Below are 23,788 nucleotides of genomic sequence, written 5' to 3'. Positions count from 1 at the left end.
GTGGCAGTATGTGTGACAGTGTGGCTGTGTGTGAGTATGGCTGTGTGTAACTGTGTGACTGTGTGTATGGCTGTATGTGACTGTGTGTGACTATGTGTGACTGTGTATAACTGTGTGATGGTATGGCTGTGGCAGTATGTGTGACAGTGTGGCTGTGTGTGAGTATGGCTGTGTGTGACTGTGTATGACTATGTGTGTGAGGGTGTGACTGTGACAGTATGTGTGACTGTGGGTGGGTGGGTGACTGTGTGTGTGTATGGCTGTGTGTGACTGTGTGACTGTGTATAACTATATGTGTGATGGTGTGATTGTGACAGCATGTGACCGTGTGGCTGTGTGAGTGTGTGTGTAATGCATGAGATCACATGCATGCATCTGGACATGAGTACATAGGGACGCCGCGCCTGCAGGTGTGTGTCAATATACACACGTGTGGGCACTGTGCCTGTGAGCAGAGGCAGAGTGAGGGCATACTCACGTTCAGCCCCGGGGGACCTCTGTTGCCTGGATAACCCTGTGGGCGAAGGTAAGGTGGTCAGCCGTACAGGACAAGGCAGAGAGAGCCTTTTTAAGGGCAGAGGCCTAGTTACCAAGTCTCCTGGCCAGTTGGTGGCCAGGCTGGCCCTGCTGGACCAAGTGCCCAGGTAACCAGAATGATGCTGAGAGTGGGTTAGTGGGGGGACACTTACAGGAAAGCCGGGGAAGCCCTCGGTGCCATTTCCAGGGGGGCCATCTTCACCCTGGGAGAGTAGAGCAGAGCTGCTGGCACCATGCAAGATGCTTGTCCAGGACGCCCCGGGACAGCACAGGACACCTGGGACAACACAGGACAGCACAGGACAGCACAGGACAGCCAGGACAGCACAGGACACCCAGGACAGCACAGGACACCCAGGACAGCATAGGACACCCAGGACAGCACAGGACACCCAGGACAGCACAGGACACCCAGGACAGCACAGGACAGCACAGGACAGCACAGGACACCCAGGACAGCACAGGACACCCAGGACAGCACAGGACACCCAGGACACCCAGGACACCCAGGAGAGCACAGGATAGCACAGGACAGCACAGGACACCCAGGACAGCACAGGACACCCAGGACAGCATAGGACACCCAGGACAGCACAGGACACCCAGGACACCCAGGACACCCAGGACAGCACAGGACAGCACAGGACAGCACAGGACACCCAGGACAGCACAGGACAGCACAGCACAGGACAGCACAGGACAGCACAGCACAGCACAGGACAGCACAGGACACCCAGGACAGCATAGGACACCCAGGACAGCACAGGACACCCAGGACAGCACAGCACAGGACAGCACAGGACAGCACAGGACACCCAGGACAGCATAGGACACCCAGGACAGCACAGGACAGCACAGGACAGCACAGGACACCCAGGACAGCACAGGACACCCAGGACAGCACAGGACAGCACAGGACACCCAGGACAGCACAGGACACCCAGGACAGCACAGGACAGCACAGGACAGCACAGGACACCCAGGACAGCACAGGACACCCAGGACAGCACAGGACACCCAGGACAGCACAGGATAGCACAGGACAGCACAGGACACCCAGGACAGCACAGGACAGCACAGGATAGCACAGGACAGCCCAGGACAGCCCAGGACAGCCCAGGACAGCACAGGACAGCACAGGACACCCAGGACAGCACAGGACAGCACAGGACACCCAGGACAGCACAGGACACCCAGGACAGCACAGGACAGCACAGGACAGCACAGGACACCCAGGACAGCACAGGACACCCAGGACAGCACAGGACAGCACAGGACACCCAGGACAGCACAGGACAGCACAGGACAGCATAGGACACCCCCAAATGGTAGCACCCAGAGGTCCTTCCTGTCAGCTGCCCTGGGGGCTCATCTCTCCGGACTGAATCTCAAGTGGGAAAGACTGGCCAAGGTGCACCGTAGTTGGCTGCTGACTACACGCTGCCTGTGTGGTCACTAGACCCCCAAGGCAGCCCCTTCCCCCAAAGTTGGCTCAGGCCAGGGCCAGCCTTGCGGGGAGGGACCTCTGCTCGCCAGCATGGCCCAGCAGGCCCTGCTGCCACACACTTACCCGTTCACCCATCAGCCCCGGGTCTCCTGGGGGCCCGACAGGTCCTGGGGCGCCTCTGGGACCCTAAGGAGAGAGGAGTGGCAGCCAGCTCCCAGCGAAGGAGAGGGCTCAGCGCCCTCCGGGGACTGGGAGCGGCGCCCAGCGGCCCAGGGCAGCGCCCGGGGGATGGGACGTCCGGGGGCAGCACTCACCTCAGGCCCAGGGGGACCCTCGTCACCACGGTACCCCTTAGGTCCAACGGGGCCAGCCTCACCCTGAGGGACAGATGCATGGGCCCCGGGTTACCAGGGCAACCAGGAGCCAGGACTGCCGGCACTGGCGTGGTTGGACCAGGCCTGACGCCTGTCCTGTCCCCGTCTGGGCCTGCTCTTGGGCTCCCTCCATCGCCAGATGGGCCGCTGCGCCCGCACTGGCCTCGGTCTCCCACTGAAGCCCACTGGGATGCGCCGGGAACCAGTGCAGTGGGTGCTTCTTGCCCAGCGTTCCATCCTTCCCTACAGATACCAGGGAGGGGCTCTGCAGAGGCAGGACCCTGGCCAGCTCTCACCAGGACTCCCTGCCTGCCTGTGCTGCCTCGGACTCAGCCAGGCTGCAGCGGGCCTGGACCCCGGGTCCCAGCCCCAGGGGTGGGCCTCTGCCTCGTCCACGCCCACGGACGGGGCTCTTATGTGGGGCCCAGAACCTCACTTCCCCAGGGCCGCGCCCAGGGTGTGTCCACACACGTTTGACCTCACACCCGGCAGCACGCCCCTGGCCTCCTGTTGACAGCTGGGGCCATGGGGTCTGGCCCATCAGGTGGCTCAGGTACCACGTGGCCCCCTGCCACTGGCTCTGCGGGTCCATCCTGTGTCCCAGGAGGCCACGAGCTGGGAATGCAGACCCCACCTCAACAGCTGACCCGCATTTTAGCCTTGGCCAACTTGACTGTGTCCTGAGTCCTGTGTGGGCTGACAGGCTTTGGGTGCTGCTATAAGACAGCGGGCTGCCCACCCCAGACAGCGGGCTGCCCACCCCAGACAGCGGGCTGCCCACCCCAGACAGTGGGCTGCCCACCCCAGACAGCGGGCTCCCTACCCCAGACAGCGGGCTCCCTACCCCAGACAGCGGGCTCCCTACCCCAGACAGCGGGCTGCCTACCCCAGACAGCGGGCTCCCTACCCCAGACAGCGGGCTGCCCACCCCAGACAGCGGGCTCCCTACCCCAGACAGCGGGCTCCCTACCCCAGACAGCGGGCTCCCTACCCCAGACAGCGGGCTGCCTACCCCAGACAGTGGGCTGCCCACCCCAGACAGCGGGCTGCCCACCCCAGACAGCGGGCTGCCTACCGGGTCTCCCGGGACACCAACAGGACCTTCTCTTCCTTGGTCACCTTGGGGTCCAGCTTCACCCTGGGGAGAAGGCTCAGAGTCTCCGTCTGCTCCTGGGTGGGGCAGACGGCAGCCCTGAGGGCCTGGCAAACAGTCGCTGGACAGGAGCTGCTTGCCAGGCATGGACTGCAGTGGTGTGGTGGCTCAAGACAGGGCAGGGACACAGTCCACGTCAGCACTGACCGCTCCTCACCCCTTCCTTCTGACCGCCTTTCCCCCTCCTAGCCTTGCCATGTGTTTGCCAGGAAAGAGGTCTCTGGTGTGGCCATTGTGTGACCACCTCTGTTCTCCAGGGCTCCAGGGTGAGACGCCTTGGTCAAACCATCTCTGGCCTGTCCCCCATTTGGAGTTTTAATCTGACATTTTCACTCTTGAAACTGAAACAAAGAAATTCTTCCAAATAAGAACGTGAGGCTGTCCGCAGATTTCATGTAGTGGTCGGGAATGGCTGTGATTTAGAGAGGCCTGAAGTGTGAAGTGAGGGGCCCTGTCAGGCCAGCTTAGATCCTGTGCTCGTGGTGGCCTGCAGGCATCCCTGGGATCTAGATCCTGTGCTCGTGGTGGCATGTGTGTGTGGCCTGGGATCTAGATCCTGTGCTCGTGGTGGCCTGCAGGCATCCCTGTGATCTAGATCCTGTGCTCGTGGTGGCCTGTGGGCGTGGCCTGGGATCTAGATCCTGTGCCCTCATGGTGGCCTGTGGGCGTCCCTGGGATCTAGACCCTGTGCTCGTGGTGGCCTGTGGGCGTCCCTGGGATCTAGATCCTGTGCTCGTGGTGGCCTGCGGGTGTCCCTGGGATCTAGATCCTGTGCTCGTGGTGGCCTGTGGGCGTGGCCTGGGATCTAGATCCTGTGCCCTCATGGTGGCCTGTGGGCGTGGCCTGGGATCTAGATCCTGTGCTCGTGGTGGCCTGCGGGCGTCCCTGGAATCTAGATCCTGTGATCTAGATCCTGTGCTCGAGGTGGCCTGCAGGTGTTCCTGGGATCTAGATCCTGTGCTCGTGGTGGCCTGCGGGCATCCGTGGGATCTAGATCCTGTACTCATGGTGACTCGTGGGTGTCCCTGGGATCTAGACCCTGTGATCTAGATCCTGTGCTCATGGTGGCCTGCGGGCATGCCTGTAATCTAGATCCTGTGCTCGTGGTGGCCTGTGGGCGTGGCCTGGGATCTAGATCCTGTGCCCTCATGGTGGCCTGTGGGCGTCCCTGGGATCTAGACCCTGTGCTCGTGGTGGCCTGTGGGCGTCCCTGGGATCTAGATCCTGTGCTCGTGGTGGCCTGCGGGTGTCCCTGGGATCTAGATCCTGTGCTCGTGGTGGCCTGTGGGCGTGGCCTGGGATCTAGATCCTGTGCCCTCATGGTGGCCTGTGGGCGTGGCCTGGGATCTAGATCCTGTGCTCGTGGTGGCCTGCGGGCGTCCCTGGAATCTAGATCCTGTGATCTAGATCCTGTGCTCGAGGTGGCCTGCAGGTGTTCCTGGGATCTAGATCCTGTGCTCGTGGTGGCCTGCGGGCATCCGTGGGATCTAGATCCTGTACTCATGGTGACTCGTGGGTGTCCCTGGGATCTAGACCCTGTGATCTAGATCCTGTGCTCATGGTGGCCTGCGGGCATGCCTGTAATCTAGATCCTGTGCTCGTGGTGGCCTGTGGGTGTCCCTGTGATCTAGATCCTGTGCTCATGGTGGCCTGTGGGTGAGGCCTGTAATCTAGATCCTGTGCTCGTGGTGGCCTGTGGGCGTCCCTGGGATCTAGATCCTGTGCTCGTGGTGGCCTGTGGGCGTCCCTGGGATCTAGATCCTGTGCTCATGGTGGCCTGTGGGCGTGGCCTGGGATCTAGATCCTGTGCTCATGGTGGCCTGTGGGCGTGGCCTGGGATCTAGATCCTGTGCTCGTGGTGGCCTGCGGGTGTCCCTGGGATCTAGATCCTGTGCTCGTGGTGGCCTGTGGGCGTCCCTGGGATCTAGATCCTGTGCTCATGGTGGCCTGCGGGCATGCCTGTAATCTAGATCCTGTGCTCGTGGTGGCCTGTGGGCGAAGCTTGAGAACAGAGCTGCTTGATAAAAGTTGGCATAGATGCTGTGGCCTCAGACACGTCACCCCTGTGGGGGACATTTTGGCCTCAGACACGTCACCCCTGTGGGGGACATTTTGGCCTCAGACAATTCACCCCTGTGGGTGACATTTTGGGGGTTGTTTCTCCCAGGAAAGGGGAAATGGAGGTGTGAGCCTCCCAGGACCCCTGGCTGCTTCTATTCAGATCCCTGGGTTCGGGAAGCAGGCTGCCAGGTGGGGGTGGGCAGGGTTGTGCAGACAGGGCTGCATGGTCCACAAGCAGAGGGAAGCAGAGAGCTGAACTCTGTGTGACCGTGGGATCTGACCCCTGACCTGTCCTGTCCCTGCAGGGCTGTGTGACCCTGGGTTCTGACCCCTGACCTGTCCTGTCCCCGCAGGGCTGTGACCTGGGATCTGACCCCTGGTCCACCCCCGCAGGGCTGTGTGACCTGGGATCTAATCCCTCACCTGTCCTGTCCCCACAGGGCTGTGTGACCTGGGATCTGACCCCTGACCTGTCCTGTCCCCGCAGGGCTGTGTGACCGTGGGATCTGACCCCTGACCTGTCCTGTCCCTGCAGGGCTGTGTGACCCTGGGTTCTGACCCCTGACCTGTCCTGTCCCCGCAGGGCTGTGACCTGGGATCTGACCCCTGGTCCACCCCCGCAGGGCTGTGTGACCTGGGATCTAATCCCTCACCTGTCCTGTCCCCGCAGGGCTGTGTGACCTGGGATCTGACCCCTGGTCCACCCCCGCAGGGCTGTGTGACCTGGGATCTAATCCCTCACCTGTCCTGTCCCCCGCAGGGCTGTGTGACCTGGGATCTGACCCCTGACCTGTCCTGTCCCTGCAGGGCTGTGTGACCCTGAGATCTGACCCCTGACCTGTCCTGTCCCCCGCAGGGCTGTGTGACCTGGGATCTGACCCCTGACCTGTCCTGTCCCCCTCAGGGCTATATGACCCTGGGATCTGACCCCTGACCTGTCCTGACCCCCGCAGGGCTGGTCAGGGTCTAGCCTCAGGCTGGGACTCACCGGCTCTCCCCGTGGCCCCCGCATGCCCGGTGTCCCCCGAGGTCCTCTCTCTCCAGGGCCGCCCTGTGTGGAGATGGGTAGGTAAGAAGCAGACGCCACTTTGGGGTTTACCCCAGCCTGGGCCGCTCACAGCCTCCACCCAGTGGCAGCCTGGGCTGGCCTTCCAAGCCGCATCATTTCAGAGGCCAGCCTCCCTCGATCCACAGCCTCCACTGACTGAGGATTTGAGGCCAGGGCAGAACCACAGGGTGACAATCATTCCAAAGGCTGGTGTCTGCCTTCCCTGCTGGTGTCGGACCACCTGGCTGTGCGAGGCCCAGGCACTGTCAGGAGTGGGCCTGCGGGGTCCAGTCAGGAGTGGGCCTGCGGGGTCCAGTCAGGAGTGGGCCTGCGGGGTCCAGTCAGGAGTGGGCCTGCGGGGTCCAGTCAGGAGTGGACCTGCGGGGTCCAGTCAGGAGTGGGCCTGTGGTGTCCAGTCAGGAGTGGGCCTGTGGTGTCCAGTCAGGAGTGGGCCTGTGGGGTCCAGTCAGGAGTGGGCCTGTGGTGTCCAGTCAGGAGTGGGCCTGTGGTGTCCAGTCAGGAGTGGGCCTGTGGGGTCCAGTCAGGAGTGGGCCTGCGGGCCAGGGGCCCATCAGGAATAGACCTGTGGGGTCAGGGTGGCCCTGGCGAGCGGTCCGGGGCAGGCTGCCGCCCACCACTCACCCGCTCTCCCGGGGCGCCGTCGGGACCAGCGTTGCCCTGGAAAGGGAGGAGCAGACGCCGCGTTAGTGTGCACGGCAGCACGCGCCCCGCCTTGGGAGTGAGGTGGAGGCTGGCGGGGGCTCACCTCGTCGCCGGCCTCTCCTTTCTCTCCGGGGGGCCCGGGCTCTCCGGGTTCGCCCTGGGGGAGGAAGGGCAGGGTGACCGGTCGGGTCTTTGGTTCCGGGCCCCGGCACCCCGGGACACCTTGCCCCGTCTCACCTCGTCTCCCGGTGGCCCCGAGTTTCCGGGTCTTCCAGCTTCCCCGTCTGCTCCGGCTTCCCCCTGGCAGGATGAGCGGGCACGCGTGCTCCCTGGGGGTAACCTCAGGCCTGCCCCGCTCCCCACAGCTAGGCCCACGAAGCCCCTGGTCTCCAAGGGCCCCGGGGACCCACCTGTGGCTGCACACCACCATTTGCATGCTCCAGTCCCCAAACCACCCGCCCCGCCTGCCGCACTCCAGCCTGGGCCGGGGTGACCTGTGGCTGGCGTCTTCCTTGGAACACGGGGCGGGGGCCCCCGACTCTCCCTCACCTCCCTTGCACCTCCTGTCTTCACCAGAATCCTCAGAGAAATGCAACTGAAACTCAACCCTAGGTGGGACTTAAAAGCTGTCCTGTGGCCGGGCGCTGCTGGCTCACGCCTGGCATCCTGCTACTCAGGAGGCTGAGATCTGAGGATCACGGTTCAAAGCTAACCTGGGCAGGAAAACCTGTGAGACTCTTATCTCCAATGAACCACAAAAAAAGGTAGAAGGGGAATTGTGGCTCAAGTGGTAAAGCCTTGTGGGAAAGAAGCTCAGGGACAGCGCCCAGGCCCGGGGTTCGAGCCCCAGGACTGGCACACACAAAATAAACGGAAACAAACCCCACCGCCCTCTGCTTTGCCTTCCTCCCACCAGCGTCTTGCTTACCCTCAAATTTCGCACAGATTCGGGGGGGGGCGGGGCAGGGCTGTACCGCTGGGGGCACACCAGTGCTCCAGGCCTGTCCGTCCTGCTGCGGCTCTGACTGTCCACATGTCCACCAGCGTCACTTACCCCTGGGGCTCGGCTGGCAGAGCCGCGGCGGCAGGATGCCTGTCCCTGAGGATGACAATGCCCGGCCCAGCGGCCCCGGGCCCCTCACCTTTTCTCCTTTCAGTCCGAAGGAACCGGCGTCACCCTTAGGGCCAGGGGGTCCTTGAATGCCCTGGTGGGAAGACCCACGGCCACCGTGGTCACAGTGGGTCACGCCGATGTGCCCGTCAGGAGTCGTGTGCCTGGCCAGCACGCCGTGGCTGCCAGGCGTCGGGGACGGGGGCTGAGTGACTTACGTCAAATCCGGGTGAGCCCTTGCAGCCGGGCAGGCCTGGGTACCCCGTCTCCCCCTGAGGAGGAAAGCCAAGGCTGACGCGGGCAGGGGCGCCCCGGGGGCGGGGGGAACGGGGGTCAGCAGCCAGGACTCTGGGCCCTGCCCATCCACGCCCCCTCCCGGGAAGCCCTCTGTCTAGGGTGACGGTCAGCCTGGGACTCACGGCATGGCGGGAGCTCCGAGTCACCCCCAGTCGCCCCCCACCTGCGCGCCCCTGGCGAGCACGCGCCCGCCACCCCTTCTCCATCCCGGGCTCACCTTCATGCCGTCCCACCCCGTCGATGCCACGCTTGCCCTTCTCGCCCTGGGGGCCAGAAACAAAGCGTCAGAGGAAGGACAGACGGTGCTGCTGGCCACGGGCGCGGCCGCTGAGGCCCACTCACCTTGTAGCCCTTGGGACCCCTGGAGCCCTGTGGAGACAAAGGGGTGTGAGGAGGGCCCTGCCCAGCAGGTGGGGGCAGGGACCTGCCCCACGTCCAGGGAGCCTGCCAGTGTGGGGCTCAGGAGCGGAGGGGGGGGCCGGTGAGTGACAGGCGCTGCCCCCAGGCCCTGCTGACCCAGGCCCCCCTGAGATGGTGGCAGGGGGTGGGGTGGGGTGAGGGGGAGGGGGCGGGGGGGGGTGGGGTGGGGGGGGAGGGGGCGGGGGGGGGGTGGGGGTGGGGGTGGGGGGGGGAGGGGGGCGGGGGGGGTGGGGGTGGGGTGGGGGGGAGGGGGCGGGGGGGGTAGGGTGGGGGGTGGGGGGGAGGGGGGCAGGGGGGTGGGGGGGTGGGGGGAGGGGGCGGGGGGGGTGGGGTGGGGTGGGGGGAGGGGGCGGGGGGGTGGGGTGGGGTGGGGTGAGGGGGAGGGGATGGGGGGGTGGGGTGGGGTGGGGGGGTGGGGTGGGGTGGGGGGAGGGGGGCGGGGGGGTAGGGTGGGGTGGGGGGAGGGGGCAGGGGGTGGGGTGGGGTGAGGGGGAGGGGGCAGGGGGTGGGGGGAGGGGGCAGGGGGTGGGGTGGGGTGGGGTGGGGTGAGGGGGAGGGGGCGGGGGGGTGGGGTGGGGTGGGGGGAGGGGTCGGGGGGTGGGGTGGGGTGAGGGGGAGGGGGTGGGGGGGTGGGGGGAGGGGGCAGGGGGTGGGGTGGGGTGGGGGGAGGGGGCGGGGGGGTGGGGTGGGGGTGGGGTGAGGGGGAGGGGATGGGGGGGTGGGGTGGGGTGGGGGGGTGGGGTGGGGTGGGGGGAGGGGGCGGGGGGGTAGGGTGGGGTGGGGGGAGGGGGCAGGGGGTGGGGTGGGGTGAGGGGGAGGGGGCAGGGGGTGGGGGGAGGGGGCAGGGGGTGGGGTGGGGTGGGGGGAGGGGGCGGGGGGGTGGGGTGGGGTGGGGTGAGGGGGAGGGGATGGGGGGGGTGGGGTGGGGTGGGGGGGTGGGGTGGGGTGGGGGGAGGGGGCGGGGGGGGTGGGGTGGGGTGGGGGAGGGGGCGGGGGGTGGGGTGGGGTGGGGGGAGGGGGCGGGGGGGTAGGGTGGGGTGGGGGGAGGGGGCAGGGGGTGGGGTGGGGTGAGGGGGAGGGGGCAGGGGGTGGGGTGGGTGAGGGGGAGGGGGCAGGGGGTGGGGGGAGGGGGTGGGGGGGTGGGGTGGGGTGGGGGGAGGGGGCGGGGGGGTGGGGTGGGGTGGGGGGAGGGGGCGGGGGGGGGTGGGGTGGGGTGGGGGGAGGGGGCGGGGGGGTGGGGTGGGGTGGGGGAGGGGGCGGGGGGTGGGGTGGGGTGGGGGAGGGGGCGGGGCCTGCTGCCAGGACCCATGGGGAGCTGGCATGGAGCATCTCCCTGCACGGCTCTTGTGCTCGCTCTCGGCTCAGTGCCCAGAGGGAAATGTCCGGAAGCCAGGTCCTGCTCACCTTCTCCCCGCGGCTTCCCTTTTCTCCCTGAAAAGCAGACAGAAGGGGAAGAAGGGTCGTGGCTGTGCAGGGTCCCACGGGCACAAACCGGGCCGGGTCTGCTGGGCCCCAGGGAGGCGCGGCGGGGGCCCCACACGCACCTTCATCCCCTGGTACCCGACGGGTCCTAGGTCCCCAGGCCGTCCCTGGAAGAGAGGAGGAGACAGTCAGACACCCAGACACCGGACAGCTGGCCCGGCCCACTCTGCGGCCAGGGCCTGCCCAGCGGGGCCCCAGGGCTCTGAGGGTCCCCAGGGTCACAGTGAGCTGGGGAAGGCCCGGAGAGCCTGGGGGAGGCGGGGGGGATGAGCTAGGTACCCTGGGAGGGGGGAGGTCGGGGGGGAGGGGGGCCAGGGGTCAAGCGGAGGTCCTGGGAGTCCGCTGGCCTGCCCCTGGGGCCTGCCCTCCGTGCTGTCCACGGGCGGCCCCAGACCGCTGCCTGTCCTCTAAGCTCTCCCGAGTCTCCCACTGCGGCTTCTCCACTTCCGCTACTCACCGGTTCTCCAGCTTCTCCTTTCTCTCCAGGGAGACCTGGCTTTCCTCGCTCACCCTGGGGGACAGTATAGCTGGTCGGGGTGGTGCAGACTCTTTCCAGAAAGCGGGGGGGGGGAGTGGTGGAGGGGGCTAGCTTGTGCACACAGGGTCTTTGGGAAAAGTTCATCCTGTCCCCAAGTCCCCCTGGGCCCCATCACGGCCTGATCTCAGCTCTGGGAGCCCAGAGACCTTCAGTAGACCTCAGCCTCGGCCTCCCGGGCTGGACCCAGGCCTCGGCCTCCGGGGCTGGCCCCCCAGGCAGGACCCAGGCCCAATCTCCTCCCCCGTTTTGGGGGTTGAGGGGTGCCGGCTCTGCCACGTCCCAGGCTCTATCAGTACTCAGGCTCGGCCTCACTCACGGAAAGTCCCTCTGGGATCTGACCACTCTGAGGAACCAGCAAGCCCACGCTCCTGAGTAGCCTTCAGAGTGGAGATACAGACTGCTTTTACTGCTCAGGACCCGCAAGCCCCACTTCATCCACTTCCGGATCCTTCCGGAAGGCCAGGCCTCATCCACTTCCGGATCCTTCCAGAGGGCCTTTCCAGGGGCCAGGCGGGTGCCCACACCAGTGTGGCACTATCTGGACTCTCTCCCTGGACTCAGGGACCTGTCCAGCCTCTGCTGGTAGCACAAGCTGCTTGGTGGAAGCTGTGTTCCAGGCGCTTCCACGGCACAGGAGCATGGTGGGACCGGCCACTCACCTCATACCCAGGGTCACCTCGGGGCCCTGGAGGTCCTCTGGCAGGCTGCAAGACAGACACGCGGGGCCATGAGCCCTGGACCCCCCCCCCCGGCCTCCACACGGGGCGTCAGCCCAGACCCCCCGGCCTCCACACGGGGCGTCAGCCCAGACCCCCCCAGCCTCCACACGGGGCGTCAGCCCAGACCCCCCCAGCCTCCACACGGGGTGTCAGCCCAGACCCCCCCCCAGCCTCCACACGGGGCGTCAGCCCAGACCCCCCAGCCTCCACACGGGGCGTCAGCCCAGACCCCCCCGGCCTCCACACGGGGCGTCAGCCCAGACCCCCCCCAGCCTCCACACGGGGCGTCAGCCCAGACCCCCCCCCAGCCTCCACACGGGGCGTCAGCCCAGACCCCCCCAGCCACCACACGGGGCGTCAGCCCAGACCCCCCCGGCCTCCACACGGGGCGTCAGCCCAGACCCCCCCAGCCTCCACACGGGGCGTCAGCCCAGACCCCCCAGCCTCCACACGGGGCGTCAGCCCAGACCCCCCCAGCCTCCACACGGGGCGCGCTGAGCTGGGGAGGCCACACTGACCTGGCACTCGAAGGAGCAGCACTGTGGAGAGGAAGGAGGGCAGGAGACAGGTCAGAAAGTCAGCAGTGGAGACCGGTGTCCAGCCACACGCGAGCGTTCAGCACACGCGTGCGTCCGGGCACACGCCCCACCCAGGAGTTCTGGCCCTGTGGACCGGCACCCTGGCCGGGCAGCGGGGGGGGGGGGGTCTTACCACTTGCTCCACATTGTTTTTCTGAAATAGAACAGAACAAATGGGTTACCGCTGGTAGCCCACCCGGCGGCCTCCCCTGCCCTCCCGTCCCCTCCCTCCCTGCCCGGGCGTGGCCTGGGGCACTCACGATCATGTCCACGATCGTGTCGATGGTCTGGGTGATGACCTCCTCGGCCCCACGACTCTGCCCCCAGTCTGCTGCCGTGAAGTTACGCCGGTAGGTGTGGTCGGTGGCGATGATGCTCAGGCGTGGCTCCTGGGGTGTGGGCAGGAAGAGGGGGCGAGCTGGGTCCCTGTGGCCCCCAACAGGGCCCACGCCAAGGCAGGGCTGGGCCGGGGGTCCCAGGGCCAGCAGACACCCGGTGCCTTACTGGGAGGGGCCTGGGACCGTCCAGTACCAGGGCCCTAGTGGGCAGCAAGCCTGGAAACGGACATTGTGAGCCCCCAGGCTGGGGACAGGGACCCCTGGAGCCCTGAGGGGCTCGGGGGTGGGGGATGGGAGGGGGCTGGGGGCGGGGGATGGGAGGGGGCTGGGGGTGATGGGAGGGGGGCTGGGGGTGGGGACAGTGGGGGGTAGGGGATGGGAGGGGGGCTGGGGGCGTGGGATGGGAGGGGGGCTGGGGGCGGGGACAGTGGGGGGGGTAGGAGATGGGAGGGGGGCTGGGGCTGGGGATGGGAGGGGGCTGGGGGGACGGGGGCAGGGGATGGGAGGGGGCTGGGGGCGGGGGATGGGAGGGGGCTGGGAATGGGGAAAGTGGGGGATAGGGGATGGGAGGGGGGCTGGGGAGGGGACAGGGGGATGGGAGGGGGCCTGGGAGTGGGGAATGGGAGGGGGCTGGGGGTAGGGGATAGTGGGGGGTGGGGGATGGGGGATGAGGACTGGGGACGGGGTGGCCCCCCTCCCCTCTCCCCCTGTCCCCCTCCTCCCGTTCTAGGTGCCTAGGAGGGTGTGAAGTCTTACAAGGTGGTCGGTGTGATGGCCACGGAGAAGACCTTGACGCCCAGGTGCTTGGCTTCATTCACTGCATCCTCCAGGCCCCCGCAGGGCTCCTTGTAGCCCTCCAGGGGGTGTCCGTCGGTCACCACGATCAGGTACTTGTTCTCCTTCAGGTGGGAGCCCCTGGGGGGCGGCTGGTGTGAGACCCCTCCCCACGTCTGGGAGCCCCGCCCAGCGGGAGGCAGGGAGGCCCGGGAGGGCCGCTGACTGGCTCTGAGGACGCCCTTCTGTCAGCTGCTTGGAACCAGAGCGTTTCCCTGAGCACCCTGATAATCTCTCTCCATCTCTGTGTTCTCTCTTGGGGTTCTGTCTCTGTCTCTGCCTCTCTATCTTTTCATCTGTGTCTCTGCAGAGGTTGGCCACAGTGGTGTAGCGATGCTGGGGTCACTGGTCTTGGGGACAGTGTCTGATGCACGGGTGGAAGGGGCAGGGGGAGGCCCCGGGGCTCCGGCCATGGCCCATGATCTAGCATGACACCCTCACCGGGACAGGACTCTGACTCTCCAGCCATCACCTGCTGCCCGGAAGCCCAGGGCCCAGAGGGACCCCAGTGGCCCCCAGCTGGCCCGCCATGGCCACTCACCCGATGAGCAGCTCCTCCAGCCCCTTCTTGATGGCGCAGTCCGTGTAGGTGCCCTTGCCGAAGTACGTGATGGCGTCCACGCTGGCCTTGAGCTCGTCCTGGCCGCCGGGCATGCGTGTGAGCCCACGGATGATCTCCACCTCGTCGCTGTAGTGCAGGGCCCCTGCGTTCCACACCAGGCTGCGGTCGCACCGGTAGTACCTGCAGCCAAAGCAGCGTGCTGGGGAGCTGGGCAGTAGACCCGAGGCCCGAAGGCAGCGGGCCGGAGAGTGAGGCCACAGGGGCCCTGTGGGCAGCAGGAGTGGGGTGTAGGGGATGCGCACTGTCCTCCTTAAGGTCCTGTGTGTCCCCATCTCCCGGGTGGCAGATGGCCCAGCCCTGGACAAGGCTGAGAAAGGTGGTCTCTGCCCGGAAGCTGCAGGTGGGTGTCAGGAGCAGCCTGGCACATCGGCATGGGTGCCTGGGATCTCTTGAGAGCACAGGTGTAGCGCCAAAGCCACGTGCGTGCCATGACCCCGGCTGGAGCCCCTGACCCTGCCACGGAGGGCAGAGCCACGGCCACGTGTGTGTCATGACCCTGGCTAGAGCCCCCGACCCTGCTACGGAGGGCAGAGCCATGGCCACGTGCCTGCCATGACCCCGGCTGGAGCCCCCAACCCTGCCACGGAGGTCAGAGCCATGGCCACGTGCCTGCCATGACCCCGGCTGGAGCCCCTGACCCTGCCACGGAGGGCAGAGCCATGGCCACGTGCCTGCCATGACCCCGGCTGGAGCCCCTGACCCTGGTACGGAGGGCAGAGCCACGGCCACGTGCCTGCCATGACCCCGGCTGGAGCCCCCAACCCTGCCATGGAGGGTAGAGCCACGGCCACGTGCCTGCCATGACCCCGGCTGGAGCCCCCAACCCTGCCATGGAGGGTAGAGCCACGGCCACATGCCTGCCATGACCCCGGCTGGAGCCCCCAACCCTGCCATGGAGGGTAGAGCCACGGCCACGTGTGTGTCATGACCCCGGCTGGAGCCCCCGACCCTGCCACGGAGGGCAGAGGCAGGTGGAAGCAGTTGATGGCACCCAGGGTCTCTGGTGTGATCTGCGTAGCTCTGCCCCAGCCCCAGGGTTCTCCAAGGTTACTTTGCACTCTGGGGTGCTCTGGTCTCTGAGGTGCTCTGGTCTCTGGGGTGTCCTGCACTCTGGGATGGCCTGGACCCTGGGGTGCTCTGGACTCTGGGGTGCTCTGGTCTCTGAGGTGCTCTGGTCTCTGGGGTGTCCTGCACTCTGGGATGGCCTGGACCCTGGAGTGCTCTGGACTCTGGGGTGCTCTGGACCCTGGGGTGCTCTGGACTCTGGGGTATCCTGGACCCTGGGGTGCTCTGGACTCTGGGGTGCTCTGGACCCTGGGGTGCTCTGGACTCTGGGGTATCCTGGACCCTGGGGTGCTCTGGACTCTGGGGTATCCTGGACCCTGGGGTGCTCTGGACTCTGGGGTATCCTGGACTCTGGGGTGCTCTGGACTCTGGGGTGCTCTGGATTCTGGGGTATCCTGGACTCTGGGGTGCTCTGGATTCTGGGGTGCTCTGGACTCTGGGGTGTCCTGGACTCTGGGGTGCTCTGGACTCTGGGGTGTCCTGGACTCTGGGGTGCTCTGGACTCTGGGGTGTCCTGGACTCTGGGGTGTCCTGGACTCTGGGTGTCCTGGACTCTGGGGTGTTCTGGACTCTGGGGTGCTCTGGACTCTGGGGTGTTCTGGACTCTGGGGTGTCCTGGACTCTGGGGTGCTCTGGTCTCTGAGGTGCTCTGGTCTCTGGGGTGTCCTGGACTCTGGGGTGTCCTGGACTCTGGGGTGTCCTGGACTCTGGGGTGTCCTGGACTCTGGGATGCTCTGGACTCTGGGGTGCTCTGGACTCTGGAGTGTCCTACACTCTGGGATGGCCTGGACTCTGGGGTGTTCTGGACTCTGGGGTGTCCTGGACTCTGGGGTGCTCTGGACTCTGGGTGCTGTGGACTCTAGGGTGTTCTGGACTCTGGGGTGCTCTGGACTCTGGGGTGCTCTGGACTCTGGGGTGTCCTGGACTCTGGGGTGCTCTGGACTCTGGGGTGCTCTGGACTCTGGGGTGTTCTGGACTCTGGGGTGTCCTGGACTCTGGGGTGCTCTGGTCTCTGAGGTGCTCTGGTCTCTGGGGTGTCCTGGACTCTGGGGTGTCCTGGACTCTGGGGTGTCCTGGACTCTGGGGTGTCCTGGACTCTGGGATGCTCTGGACTCTGGGGTGCTCTGGACTCTGGAGTGTCCTATACTCTGGGATGGCCTGGACTCTGGGGTGTTCTGGACTCTGGGGTGTCCTGGACTCTGGGGTGCTCTGGACTCTGGGTGCTGTGGACTCTAGGGTGTTCTGGACTCTGGGGTGCTCTGGACTCTGGGGTGCTCTGGACTCTGGGGTGTCCTGGACTCTGGGGTGCTCTGCACTCTGGGTGCTCTGGACTCTGGGGTGTCCTGGATTCTGGGGTGTCCTGGACTCTGGGGTGCTCTGGATTCTGGGTGTTCTGGACTCTGGGGTATTCTGGACACTGGGGTGCTCTGGACTTTGGGGTGCTCTGGACTCTGGGTGGCCTACCCTTTTTAACCAGTACTGGGGCTTGAACTCTGGGCCTGGGAGCTGTCCCTGAGCTTCTTTTGCTCAAGGCTAGCGCTCTACCACTTGAGCCACAGCTCCATTTTCAGCCTTCTTTTTTCCTGCCTAGGTTTATTGGAGATCAGAGTCTCACCAACTTTCCTGCTCAGGATGGCTCTGAACCACAATCCTCACATCTCAGCCCCTGAGTAGCAAGGATTATAGGTATGAGCCACTGGCTCCCGGCAGGGCCTGGGGACCTCTTAGGGAGACGCAGGACCTCGCGTGAGGGCCGCAGTGGGACCCCTCCTCCTCCCAGCGTGCTCCCCTCCTCCTCCCAGCGTGCTCCCCTCCTCCTCCCAGCGTGCTCCCCTCCTCCTCCCAGCGTGCTCCCCTCCTCCTCCCAGCGTGCTCCCCTCCTCCCTCCCAGCGTGCTCCCCTCCTCCCTCCCAGCGTGCTCCCCTCCTCCTCCCAGCATGCTCCCCTCCTCCCTCCCAGCATGCTCCCCTCCTCCTCCCAGCATGCTCCCCTCCTCCCAGCATGCTCCCCTCCTCCCTCCCAGCATGCTCCCCTCCTCCTCCCAGCGTGCTCCCCTCCTCCTCCCAGCATGCTCCCCTCCTCCTCCCAGCGTGCTCCCCTCCTCCTCCCAGCATGCTCCCCTCCTCCTCCCAGCGTGCTCCCCTCCTCCTCCCAGCGTGCTCCCCTCCTCCTCCCAGCGTGCTCCCCTCCTCCCTCCCAGCATGCTCCCCTCCTCCCTCCCAGCGTGCTCCCCTCCTCCTCCCAGCATGCTCCCCTCCTCCCTCCCAGCATGCTCCCCTCCTCCTCCCAGCATGCTCCCCTCCTCCCAGCATGCTCCCCTCCTCCCTCCCAGCATGCTCCCCTCCTCCTCCCAGCGTGCTCCCCTCCTCCTCCCAGCATGCTCCCCTCCTCCTCCCAGCGTGCTCCCCTCCTCCTCCCAGCATGCTCCCCTCCTCCTCCCAGCGTGCTCCCCTCCTCCTCCCAGCGTGCTCCCCTCCTCCTCCCAGCGTGCTCCCCTCCTCCCTCCCAGCGTGCTCCCCTCCTCCTCCCAGCGTGCTCCCCTCCTCCTCCCAGCGTGCTCCCCTCCTCCTCCCAGCGTGCTCCCCTCCTCCTCCCAGCGTGCTCCCCTCCTCCTCCCAGCGTGCTCCCCTCCTCCTCCCAGCGTGCTCCCCTCCTCCCTCCCAGCGTGCTCCCCTCCTCCTCCCAGCATGCTCCCCTCCTCCCTCCCAGCGTGCTCCCCTCCTCCTCCCAGCGTGCTCCCCTCCTCCTCCCAGCGTGCTCCCCTCCTCCTCCCAGCGTGCTCCCCTCCTCCTCCCAGCGTGCTCCCCTCCTCCTCCCAGCGTGCTCCCCTCCTCCTCCCAGCGTGCTCCCCTCCTCCCTCCCAGCGTGCTCCCCTCCTCCTCCCAGCGTGCTCCCTCCTCGCTCCCATGGACCCGGCATTCTACTGTGTTCAAGTCTGCAGTCTGTAAAGCCCCTGGGTTGGTAGTGGGAGTGAACAGCCCACGGTCTGGCATGTCCGTGGGCCCTGGGCCCTGGTAGGGTGGTCAACAGGAGCAGGGTGGGCCACAGGAGGGGCTGGGCTGCTGGAAGGAGGGCTGGTTCCAGGCTGAGTGCACCCATGGGGCTCAGCCGGACACCGAAGGCCCTGGGTCCCGGCAGAGCTGCAAGCCCCGCTAGCGCTCCAAACCCTGCCTGCTTGGGGGGCTGTGACTGCCCGTCTGTCTGTCTGGGGGGCTGTGACTGCCCGTCTGTCTGGGGGGCTGTGACTGTCCATCTGTCTGTCTGGGGGCTGTGACTGCCTGTCTGTCTGGGGGTCTGTGACTGTCCATCTGTCTGGGGGCTGTGACTGCCCGTCTGTCTGGGGGGCTGTGACTGCCCATCTGTCTGGGGGGCTGTGACTGCCCGTCTGTCTGGGGGGCTGTGACTGCCCGTCTGTCTGGGGGGCTGTGACTGTCCATCTGTCTGGGGGCTGTGACTGCCCGTCTGTCTGGGGGGCTGTGACTGCCCATCTGTCTGGCTGGGGGGCTGTGACTGTCTGTCTGTCTGGGGGGCTGTGACTGTCCATCTGTCTGTGGGGCTGTGACTGCCTGTCTGTCTTTCTGTCTGTGGGGCTGTGATTGCCTGTGTGTCTGTCTGTCTGTCTGGGGGGGGGGCTGTGACTGCCTGTCTGTCTGGGGGCTGTGACTGCCTGTCTGTCTGTCTGTCTGGGGGCTGTGACTGTCCATCTGTCTGTGGGGCTGTGACTGCCTGCCTGTCTGTCTGTCTGTCTGTCTGTGGGGCTGTGACTGTCTGTCTGGGGGGCTTTGACTGTCCATCTGTCTGTGGGGCTGTGACTGTCCGTCTGTCTGTGGGGCTGTGACTGTCTGTCTGTCTGGGGGGCTGTGACTGTCTGTCTGTCTGTCTGGGGGGGCTGTGACTGCCTGTCTGTCTGTGGGGCTGTGACTGTCTGTCTGTCTGTGGGGCTGTGACTGTCTGTCTGTCTGTGGGGCTGTGACTGTCTGTCTGTCTGTCTGGGGGGGCTGTGACTCTCTGTCTGTCTGGGGGGCTGTGACCATCTGCCTGTCTGGGGGGGCTTTGACTGTCTGTCTGTGGGGCTGTGACTGTCTGTCTGTCTGTCTGGGGGGGCTGTGACTGTCTGTCTGTCTGTGGGGCTGTGACTGCCCGTCTGTCTGTCTGGGGAAGGCTGTGACCCTCTGTCTGTCTGTGGGGCTGTGACTGTCTGTCTGTCTGTCTGGGGGGGCTGTGACTGCCTGTCTGTCTGTGGGGCTGTGACTGTCCGTCTGTCTGGGGAAGGCTGTGACCCTCTGTCTGTCTGGGGGGGGGCTGTGACTGTCTGTCTGTCGGGGGGGGGCTGTGACTGTCTGTCTGTCTGTGGGGCTGTGACTGTCTGTCTGTCTGTCTGGGGGGGGGCTGTGACTCTCTGTCTGTCTGGGGGGCTGTGACCATCTGCCTGTCTGGGGGGGCTTTGACTGTCTGTCTGTGGGGCTGTGACTCTCCGTTTGTATGTCTGGGGGGCTGTGACTCTCCGTCTGTCTGTGGGGCTTTGACTGTCTGTCTGGGGGCTGTGACTGCCCATCTGTCTCTCTGTGGGGCTGTGACTGTCTGTCTGTGGTGGCGTCACACTCAGCATGGTGCCCTTGGTCCTCCGAGTCGTGAGGCGCACTGTGGCACTGACCTCACGCCCAGCCTCGCCCCTCGAGCTGGTAGATGCTGGGTGTACGGGTGGCGGGTCACGGGGCGGCTGCCCCACCCTGCCTGCGGACCAGCTGGGCTCAGGAGATGTGGGACAGGCCCTGTGCACCCCTACCTGTCTCTCAGGTTGTCGATGAAGCGCTTGGTGAAGGCCTTGACCTTGTCCACCAGGGCGCCGTAGGGCTTCAGCCTCAGGGCCACGCTCTCAGAGGTGTCCAGCACAAAGAACAGGTCCACAGGGCAGTCTGAGCCGAGGGGGACGTCCATGAGCCACACACTGCCCTCCTGGGCACAGGTCGACTGCAGCCACCCACCTGTGGAGTGCTCCCGTGTCCCCCCTCCCCACCGCGGAGTGCTCCCGTGTCCCCCCTCCCCACCGCGGGGTGCTCCCGTGTCCTCCCTCCCCACCGCGGAGTGCTCCCGTGTCCTCCCTCCCCACCACGGAGTGCTCCCGTGTCCCCCCTCCCCACCGCGGGGTGCTCCCGTGTCCCCCCTCCCCACCATGGAGTGCTCCTGTGTCCCCCTCCCCACCATGGAGTGCTCCCATGTCCTCCCCACCGCGGAGTGCTCCCATGTCCTCCCTCCCCACCGTGGAGTGCTCCCATGTCCTCCCTCCCCACTGCGGAGTGCTCCCATGTCCTCCCCACCGCGGAGTGCTCCCATGTCCTCCCTCCCCACCGCGGAGTGCTCCCGTGTCCTCCCTCCCCACCGTGGAGTGCTCCCGTGTCCCCCCTCCCCACCGTGGGGTGCTCCCGTGTCCCCCCTCCCCACCGTGGGGTGCTCTCGTGTCCTCCCTCCCCACCATGGGGTGCTCCCATGTTCTGCTCCCCACCATGGGGTGCTCCCATGTTCTGCTCCCCACCGTGGGGTGCTCCCATGTCCTTCCTCCCCACCGTGGAGTGCTCCCGTGTCCCCCCTCCCCACCGCGGGGTGCTCCCGTGTCCCCCTCCCCACCGTGGAGTGCTCCCATGTTCTGCTCCCCACCATGGGGTGCTCCCATGTTCTGCTCCCCACCGTGGGGTGCTCCCATGTCCTTCCTCCCCACCGTGGAGTGCTCCCGTGTCCCCCTCCCCACTGTGAAGTCCCCCTCTCCCGCAGAAGGTAAGGTGTCCCCCTGAGGGTCCCCTGCCTGGAGCTCGGAGGCCTGGCTGGCCTCTGAAGGGCAGGGGCTCTGGGAGCAGCTGCACAAGGCTGCTGTGGACGTGGCCCCGTTGGGTTTGGAGCCCCCGGAGCCCTGCCTTGGACCTGGTGCGCCAGGCCTCCCAGCCCCGCCGCTCTGCGCAGCCCTCTGCAGAGAGCAGAGAGGGGCTCCCCTCACCCCCACCCCGCCGAGGAAGGGGAGGCTGGCGGTGCCCAGGGCCAGCCCAGGGGAGCTGAGGGGGAGTGGAGGCCAGGCTGGGGCTCCTCAGCCCCCCGCAGGGGTTCCAGGGCCCCGGCCTCTCCCCACTCACCTTGGAAGGCGATGGGCTTTGCGGTCCCCACATCGTCCTGGGCGGCTGTCCAGCCGGCCTGCAGCAGCAGGGACAGCAGCGCAAGGCCGGGCCTCATGGTGCCTCGGGCCTGGGGTCAGCACACCGAGAGCGGGGTCGGGACGGCCGGGGACACAGAGTGAGAAGCCCTCTCCGCGGTGGTGGTTACAGCCCAGGGCGGGTGCGGGACCAGGGAGGGTGGGTGGGAGGGAGAGGGGGAGGCGGGGCCCGGAGGGGAGGGGCCAGCAGGCCGGGTGAGTCACTACCTCCGGCCTCCAGAACCTTCTGAAAGCAAAGGCCCTTTCCCACCGCGCTGTGCGCCCTGCAGGCCTGAGCCACAGGCTCGCTCCACAGACCGCGGAGCAGCGTGTGGAGGACACACAGACCCCGGTTCCACGAACCACGTCGGGCCTCCCAGGGCCAGCCCTGTGGAGCGAGGGCCGGGCGCACAGCTGCAGACAGTGCCGGCCGGGCCCTGGCGCTCACTCATTTTCGGGGACCTCTCACTTAGCGTAGCTAAGAACGCCTTGCAAAAGATATTTGTGTTTTTACCATGAGGAAACAATGTCAGCAACTGCACAGATGTGTGAGCGAGGATGTGTGTAAGAGCGTGTCTGAGCGGATGTGTCAATGTATGTGACACAAGTGCATGCATGTTGTGACAGCGTTTGTGTGTGCTGATGTGTGTAAGGGCTTGTGCGCAGATCGCCTGTGTGTGTGTCATGCTGAGTGTGTCTGTACAGCTGTGTGGGTGTACGTGTGCATCTGGGACCATGTGTGACCAGGTGTGACAGGGCTCATGTCTGCCTTGGGAGCAGTGTGTGTGTTGGGGAGTGGGCGTGTGAGTGTGCATGTGCGTGAATGTGTGGTGTGTGGCCGTGTGAGCAAATGAAAGCGCCTGTGTGGGCTGTCAGTGGGTCAGGCAGTGTACGTGTGTCTGCTGTGTGTGTGGGAATCACGTGTGAGTGGCTGTGTTGTGTGTAGGAGAACACGTGTACATTGTGAGTACGTGTCCATGTGAGCTTCTGAGCGTGTGGGTGCAGGCCGTGCCCCGGGTCGGGGCCCCATGGAACGCAGGCCTAACCCCACCCCGAGGTTCTAGAAGAACATTGGAACTGATGCTTGCTTCCTACCAGGCCAAATGTCTCTCAGGATGAAAATGTGCAGAGTGTGACTGACCACGAGTATGTGAGTAGTCAGGAGACCTTCGACGAAGACCTCCAGAGCCCCCACGCTCCCCAGCTCCCCAGGAGGGGTGGGCCTGGCGGTGTCCCGGGGAGACCGAGATGGTTTTGATCAGCTCCTTCTGTGGAGCGACAGCGCCCCCTGCGGCCCAGGACCAGCTTCTCCTCCTCCTCCTCCTCTCCCTCTACTCACATTGCTCTTTCTTCTCCTCCTCTTCCTCCCCTCCTTCCCCCTCTCCATTTCTGTCCTTTTCCTTCTGGATGGGGGCAGTGTGGGGCTGGGTTGGTGTGGGGCTGGGGTTGGTGTGGGAGAGTCTTCCCTGCTCACTTCGGCCTGAGGATGAGAAGCGTGGTGGATGGTTGGGCCTGCCTGCCTGGAGCTGGCCCCTGGGCTCAGGGAGAGGCTGAGGCAGGGAAAGGCCATCCCAGATCCGGGGCTTCTCTGGCTGTGGCCCAGGAGCTTCATTCGGGGCAGGCAGGGCCGGCGGGAGGCGGCGGCGCGGGCCTGGACCCCGGGGCTAGCTCCGTCCCGCCTGCAGGGTCTTGGAGGTGAGCTCCCGGTGCAGACCCCATGCTGTGTGGACAGAGACCCTGCTTCCTCAGGAGACTCCACGCTGGCGGAGGGTTGGGCGCGGGTCCCAAGTGGAGACTGTCAACCTGCACGTGAACCTGCTGTCTGGCCGTGAGTCTGGTGGGTCTGAGCAGGAGCTCGCTCAACTCCAGCTGCGGTGGGCTAACGGGCCTGAAGGGGCACAGCAGATGCGTGGCCTGGCCCGCTGGAGCCTCGCTCCTGTGGGCGGCTGTCTGGGCACTGGCCTGCCCCTCCATGCAGGAGCTGCCCTTCACGGCTCTGCCTGGCAGACAGGAGGCCCTGGCCATGGCAGCACTCAGAGGGCGGACGCAGGGGGACAGGTGCCCAGCCCCGGGCGTCTGGCTCACACCCACAGGGACAGCTGTGTACTGCATGAGCCGCTGGGCCTGTGCACGGCACCAGAGCCAGGCCCGGAAGACGCCCTGATGACCCCAGGCCGAGGGCTCTCCTTGCTCTGACACCCAAGTGCCCACCTTACCGAGGGCGGGGAGGCCATGCTTCACCCACCGGAGTCCAGGAGGATTGATGACCGAGGATTTTCCACCCTGTTGAAGGCCAGGAGGAGGGTGTGGGGCTGCCAGCCTG

General features: G+C 66.2%; 2 protein-coding genes across 2 annotated transcripts in view; both read right to left on the bottom strand.

Annotated features, from left to right (window-relative positions):
• The window catches only part of Col6a1 (collagen type VI alpha 1 chain), a 30,051-nt gene extending 8,453 nt beyond the window's left edge, over positions 1 to 21,598 (bottom strand). The window contains 25 exon segments of the mRNA XM_070030874.1: positions 479 to 514; positions 690 to 740; positions 2,108 to 2,170; positions 2,299 to 2,361; positions 3,434 to 3,496; positions 6,561 to 6,623; positions 7,263 to 7,298; positions 7,387 to 7,440; positions 7,521 to 7,583; positions 8,426 to 8,488; positions 8,613 to 8,666; positions 8,909 to 8,920; positions 8,922 to 8,954; positions 9,034 to 9,060; positions 10,516 to 10,542; positions 10,656 to 10,700; positions 11,051 to 11,104; positions 11,791 to 11,835; positions 12,369 to 12,389; positions 12,562 to 12,582; positions 12,689 to 12,818; positions 13,523 to 13,681; positions 14,142 to 14,342; positions 20,074 to 20,203; positions 21,410 to 21,598. Coding sequence (XP_069886975.1) covers positions 479 to 514; positions 690 to 740; positions 2,108 to 2,170; positions 2,299 to 2,361; positions 3,434 to 3,496; positions 6,561 to 6,623; positions 7,263 to 7,298; positions 7,387 to 7,440; positions 7,521 to 7,583; positions 8,426 to 8,488; positions 8,613 to 8,666; positions 8,909 to 8,920; positions 8,922 to 8,954; positions 9,034 to 9,060; positions 10,516 to 10,542; positions 10,656 to 10,700; positions 11,051 to 11,104; positions 11,791 to 11,835; positions 12,369 to 12,389; positions 12,562 to 12,582; positions 12,689 to 12,818; positions 13,523 to 13,681; positions 14,142 to 14,342; positions 20,074 to 20,203; positions 21,410 to 21,506 — 1,611 coding nt within the window. The 5' untranslated portion in view covers positions 21,507 to 21,598.
• Positions 4,018 to 5,282, bottom strand: LOC138832634 (protein rtoA-like). The gene is made up of 5 exons (XM_070030911.1): positions 5,205 to 5,282; positions 4,859 to 4,979; positions 4,656 to 4,801; positions 4,410 to 4,536; positions 4,018 to 4,304 (listed from the first exon to the last, which is right to left on the bottom strand). Exons 1-5 carry the CDS (start codon positions 5,280 to 5,282, stop codon positions 4,018 to 4,020), a joined length of 759 nt encoding a protein of 252 aa, XP_069887012.1.
• Positions 21,599 to 23,788: the final 2,190 nt, after the last annotated feature.

Source organism: Dipodomys merriami, unplaced genomic scaffold (genome assembly GCF_024711535.1).
Source record: "Dipodomys merriami isolate MVZ:Mamm:240054 unplaced genomic scaffold, mDipMer1.0.p SCAF_2, whole genome shotgun sequence".
Lineage (NCBI taxonomy): Eukaryota > Metazoa > Chordata > Mammalia > Rodentia > Heteromyidae > Dipodomys > Dipodomys merriami.
This window is presented reverse-complemented; position numbering and strand designations above follow the sequence as displayed.